The sequence below is a fragment of the Orycteropus afer genome, unplaced genomic scaffold (assembly GCF_000298275.1).
Source record: "Orycteropus afer afer isolate SDZICR_OR568_19922 unplaced genomic scaffold, OryAfe1.0 scaffold00035, whole genome shotgun sequence".
NCBI lineage: Eukaryota > Metazoa > Chordata > Mammalia > Tubulidentata > Orycteropodidae > Orycteropus > Orycteropus afer.
In genome coordinates this window covers 14436686-14442685 of record NW_006921622.1, presented here as the reverse complement: position 1 = coordinate 14442685, position 6000 = coordinate 14436686, and the positions used below count along the sequence as shown (strand labels likewise).

Here is a 6000-nt window from a genome sequence, read left to right as displayed (position 1 = left end):
GAATGATGAATCCAAGATCTCCAGGCCAAATGGTGGACTGTTCACTCATGGACAGTTGTAGGCAGCACAACAGAATCCCGATCCACAGAAGAATGTCTCTCTTCCCAGGATGTCCTTGGATATACTGGAAGCAGGCCACACCCCTAGGGAAACTCCTTTTCAACAGATTGCCTGCTCAAAACATAATCATAATATATTCTCCCAGTCTGTGGCTTTGCCTTTTCATTGTCTTAACAGCATGTCTCAGAGAGCAGTAATTTTTCATTTTGATAAGTCCCACTTACCTTTCTTTTTTTTTTTCTTTTTCTTTCTTCTTTTATGGATCATGGTTTTAGTGTCATATATTAAGAAATCTTAGCCTAACCTTAGTTCACAAAGATTTTCTTTTAGAACTTATCTATTATCGTTTTGAGTTAATTTTTCTGTTATATGAGTTATAGATTAAAGCTTTTTTTTTTTTTTTTGCATAGGGATAGACAATTATTCCAGGTTTATTTGTGAGTATAAGTATTTGTAGTGTACAGTACTGACTTATGAGTTCATTTTCCTCAAATAGATACCTAGGAGTAGAATGGCTGCTTCACATGGTAGCATGTCTCCATTCTGTTCTATTAATCTATCTGCTATCTTGATGCCAGTGCCATAACTGTCTTGATTATTGTAAATTTATAACAAGCTTTGGAGTCTTGTAGTGTAAATACTCCCCCCTCCCCCCAATATTGTTTTGGTGCTTTGGATTTAAAAGTGAATTTTAGAAACAGCCTGTCCCTTCTACACAAAAATCTGCTGGGCTTTTGTCTACCCTGTAGATCAATTTGGCAAAAGTTGGCATCTTAACAATACTTGGTCTTCTGAATCATGAATGTAGTATTGCTCTCCACTTATTGAGGAATTCTTTGATATTTCTCACCAGTGTTTTAGATATTTACAGGCCTTAAAAATCTTTTGTCACATTTATCCCTAAGTATTTCATTTTTTTGTAATGCTGTTGTAAATGATTTTTTTTTTTTCCAATTTCCATTTGTTTACTGCTTTTTTTGCTGTTGTTATGTGCCTGCCGAGTCATCTCCGACTCATAGTGACCCCTTCTTGGGTTTCCGAGGTGATATCACTATGGAAGTAGATTGCCCAACCTTCCTTCTGAGGAGTGGCTGGTGGGTTTGAACTGCCAGCCTTCTGGTTAGCAGTCAAATGCCTTAGGCACTATTGCTTGTTTCTGTATATTGCATATTACTCTCATTCATATTCCACTAGGTAGAACTGAATCACATGGCTACCCCATTACAAATTTGACTGGGAAATGTTACTATCTAGCTGTATTTCCAGAAGAATAGAAAATAAGATTAATGAATAGCTAACTAGTAGCAGCCCAAATATTGACTATATGATCAGAAACTATAGGAGTTTAGACCTCTCTTACTTTATTTTTTGTATTATAAAATATTTTATCATGTAAAAATTTCATTCAGGAACATTTTTAAATTTTAACACTTCCATTTAAACCAATTTAATATAGAGGAATAGACAGACTCATTGGTGAAGCATAATTAAAAATAGAGTCAAGCATATTCAAGTATTTGTCATTTGATAAAGGTAACATTTCAGAATTACTGAAATGAGCTTGGAGTTTTACTCTATTTTTACACAGTTAACTCATATGTTCTGTGTGTTGTTGTATTTTTATTTTTTGCCAACAGTGCGCTCTCCCCATGAGAAATATTTTTGTAAGCTCAATATGCCTTTCTGTAATCTTTATGGAAGCAAAATTAGCCCTACGCTAAAAGCTGCTCTGGTCCCACCTAATAAAGCTGCAAAACAAGACCTGGGTAAAGAAAAGAGAAAGGGATTATATGCTAAAGCAACTACAAGACCTGGCTACATATAGTAGATAAGCGATAGTACAGTTGGGTGTGGTTCTGAGCATGTTAATTCAAGGGGAGTAGAATAGAAAGATGAATAAAGCTGTTGAGTTGGGGACATTTTTACAAGACACAGTTTAATTCTGAGACACGGGCTTCATACAGGTTCAAGTATACTACACTAGGATGGAACCTTCGAAAAAGCGGTATTTCATTTTAAATGAAGTGGGGATGCCAGAACTGCTAGGGCCAGCTGTGGAAGAGGAATCTAAAGGTTTAAAGTACTAGGGATGGGTCTATTACATAAGACCAGAAAACCATCTAGCTAACTGTGTTCCTTAGGAGCTTTGGTAGTGTAGTGGCTAAGGCACTTGATTGCTAACCAGAAGGCTGGCGGTTCAAACCCACCAGCCACTCCTCAGAAGGAAGGTTGGCCAATCTACTTCCGTAGTGATAGCCTTGGAAACTCAAGGAGGGGTCACTATGAGTTGGGTCCGACTCGATGGCACATAACGACAACAACAACAACAACCGTGATCTTCAGGAGAGCCCAGAGGACACTCCATTTACCAAAGCAAAAGACACAGGTTCTGAGAGAACTGAGAAACACCAGTTTCTCTAAGAAGCTCAGTGCTGTCTGCCCCCTGCAGGCCAGCACTGACAGTAGAAGATACTCCTATGGGGGAGGAGGGTGCAGTTGGCAAAAAAGAAAAAAGTAGAATATGTGTATTATTTGTGTAAAAATTCAGTAATTTAATACAGAACGCCACCAGTGATGCACATATGTTAAGTTTGAGATACCTATTACATTGGGAAGATTTTGGGGCTAGAGATAAGAATTTGAGCCATTTGCTTATGTTATTGTTAGTTGTCATTGAGTCAGTTCTGACTCATGGCAATCCCATGTGTGCATTTTAGAACTGCTCCATATGATTTTCAGTCCTGTCTTCCAAGGCACCTCTGGGTGGGTTTGATTATGGTCCAGCACTTAGCCATTTGTACCACCCAGGGACGACACAGAATTAAATCACCAAAAACAGACTATAGATAGAGAAGTGCACAAACTAAAACCCTGGTATTCCAAGGTCAGAGGTCTAGCAGATGAGTTAGGAGGCAAAACAGTGTGGGTCCTGGAAGCCAAGTGAAGAAATTTTTTCAACAAGGGAGTAATCTTTCTCCTAGCTGATGGGTCACTTAAGATGAGAATTGAGAACTGAACGTTCAGTTTAATAATATGGAAGTCATTGGTGACTTTGACACAAGCAATTTCAGGGAGTTTGAGACAAAAGCCTAGTTTAAGAAAGTTCAAGAGAGAATAGAAAGAAAAGAATTGGAGACTGCAAGTATAGACAACTTTCAAGGATTGCTTTGGAGAGAAACAAAGTGGTAGCTGGAGAGGGCTGTGGTCAAGAGAATTTTTTTTTTTTAAGGTTAGAGAAATTACGAGATGTGTGTGTGTGCTAATTGGGATGATTTAGTAAAGAGAAAATAGTGCAAAAGAGAGGAGAGAATTACTGGCACATATCTTTGAATACACAAAGGAATGGGATCTAGTACTCAAATGGTGGGATTTTGGATGAGTGCATGGTTCATCCATTGTGATGGGAGGGAAACAGGAGACAATGGACACAGCTGCAGGCAGGTGGGTAGAAGTGGCGGGTGACTAAGTTTTCATCTTATTGCTTCTGTTTTCTCTTATGTTATTGGCCATGAAAACAAGTCACCTTAGTTTTTATTTTTCATCCAGCTGCATAGGTGCAGACCTAAAGTAAATAGGTTGGGTTTACCCAGGGTTAAGATTTGCCAGACAACTTTGAGGAAATGAGAGAAGGGCAAAGGAGTGAATTGAAGTTAGTTTAAGAGGGAAATAAGGACAGAAGAGCAGTGAGTGGCAGGGAAAGGGTGGTTGGATCAATGAATATCAGTCCCAAATCGGAGAATTGTAAGGATTAAGGTACTAGAGGGAACAAATTGAAAAGTAGTAGGTGGTGGCTCCAGAATGAGATCCTTGATTTGAGATTATAAAGGGGTTTTTGTCATGACCAGGAAAAAGTTGTGAGTGAAGGGGAGGAGGTCAAAGAACTGTAATGCAAAAAAAAAAAAACCCAAAAATGTATTGCACTGCCATCAACCTTCCTTCTAAGGAGTGGCTGGTGGATTTGAACCATCAGCCTTCTGGTTAGCAGACAAATGCCTTAGGCACTACACCACCAGAGCTCCCCAAAGAACTGTAAGGCCAGAATATTAGAAGGATTATCTGTGTGAATGCTGAATTTGTTTTCAGAACTTTGGAGGCCTTTTCTGTTATTTTCAAACATCCTTTAGACTATCTGATAAGTTTTAGTCTTGTTCCTTAGAGTTCCATGGCCTCCTCTTTCATAGTTTCTGATCCCTAGTCCCTTGTGCTCTGAGAGATTTCCCGGATGTTATCTTCCGTCCTTTCCATTGCACTTTAACTTTAGCCAGAATATTTCTAATTTCCAAGAATTGTTTTATGTTTCTGATTGTTAATTTTTCTAATATCCATTCCTGGGGGAAAAAAATTGGTCTTTGATGATCTGCATGATATGTTGAAATACATGTAATACATACATCAGAATATGGTTGTTTTCCTTCATTAAGTTCATATCTGCATTTAGGTACTATATTTTTATATAAAGTTTTTTCCAACTTAAGAAGTATATTGTGTAGTTAACTTTTAAATATCTTTTCATTTTAGGTATCGAAAAATAAAGATGGAAAAGAACAAAGTGAAACTGTATCACCATCCGAAGATGAAACATTCTCCTGGCCAGGTCCCAAAACAGTTATGTTGAAAAGAACATCTCAAGGCTTTGGTTTTACATTAAGGCATTTTATTGTTTATCCCCCAGAGTCTGCAATTCAATTTTCATATAAGGTAAGAGAAATAATTAAAGTAACTTGAAAGAAAGAAAGAAAGAAAAAAAGCGCCTTCTGTTTCCTTCTTGTCTCCTTTTACCTTCCTCTCTTAGCTATTTTCTACTTTAAAATAATTATATTTGCATTTCTTACTATATTCTTTTTCTTTTCTTGGATATTTTTCTACTTTTTAAAACAAAAACATTAATCTTCTCTAACATGTCATGCTGATTCTGAGTTCTAAACCTGTTTTTCTAATTTTAGGCTTTGTTCTACTTGTTTTTCTAACATGCAGTTGTTTTGTTACTGTCTAGAAAGGTGATGAGTTTCCTGGGCAGAGTGTGCAGAGGAAATAGTTCATTAAAATATTCTGACAGTTATCAAAGGTGTTGGGATTAGAAAAGTACTTAACTTTTAGATATGTGTTATGATGGAATGCTAGAATCTAAAGACACAGCTTCTCACTAGAATGAATTACATGAATATTCTTTAGTGTATAGAAACATCATCTAATGAGAGGCCACATGGAATAATTGTAATAGTAGCTGACACATTAAATACTTGCTTTGTGTTCTTTTCTATACTTTGTGAACATTTTCTCACTTAATTCACACAAAAATCCTATGGAGCAGATAGTATTAACAGCTGCATATGGAAACTACTCTGGGTCATATAAAGGATAAGTGGTGGTCCTGGAATTTGAACTTGGTCAACATGAGCTATTACACAGACAATAATGAAAGGAACAGTATTCAGAAGAGTTGGTAGAACTTGGCCAAACCACTTAACTTCTTTTGCCCTCCAATTTTCCATCTTAATTTGAGGGAACTGGACTAGAAGGTTAGAACCCATACCTATTTCTGTCAAGTTGGTATCGACTCATACTGACCCTATAGGACAGGGTAGAACTGCTCCATAAAGATTTTTCTAATTCTAAGTATCTATAAATCTAGAATGGTCTTTTAAAAAGTAGTGTCAAATTGTTTTAGACACCACATTCTTTTTATTATATATTTGTTAATATCTTTCCAGCAAAATGTTGTATAGAATATGCTTTTCTAAGCACTGAATAGTTTTTAAGTATTATTATTTTTAATTACTGCTTTTGAAATTAAAATTTATCAGTTTAGGTTTCCTGAAAATGTCTATAAAACTACTGAACTGAATTCTCTGAGAATCAACTTGATCTTAAAAGGTTTAAAATAGCATGGCTTATATATTAGGTCACATAAGAGAGTGCTTGATAATTTATGAGTCACCT

General features: G+C 36.5%; 1 protein-coding gene across 1 annotated transcript in view; it reads left to right on the top strand.

Moving 5' to 3' along the window:
* Positions 1–6000, top strand: part of ARHGAP21 (Rho GTPase activating protein 21) — a 251330-nt gene that overhangs the window by 129699 nt on the left and 115631 nt on the right. Inside the window, exon 2 of the mRNA XM_042780337.1 lies at positions 4579–4758. Within this exon, the coding sequence (XP_042636271.1) occupies positions 4579–4758 (180 nt within the window). The remainder of the gene's footprint in view (positions 1–4578; positions 4759–6000) is intronic.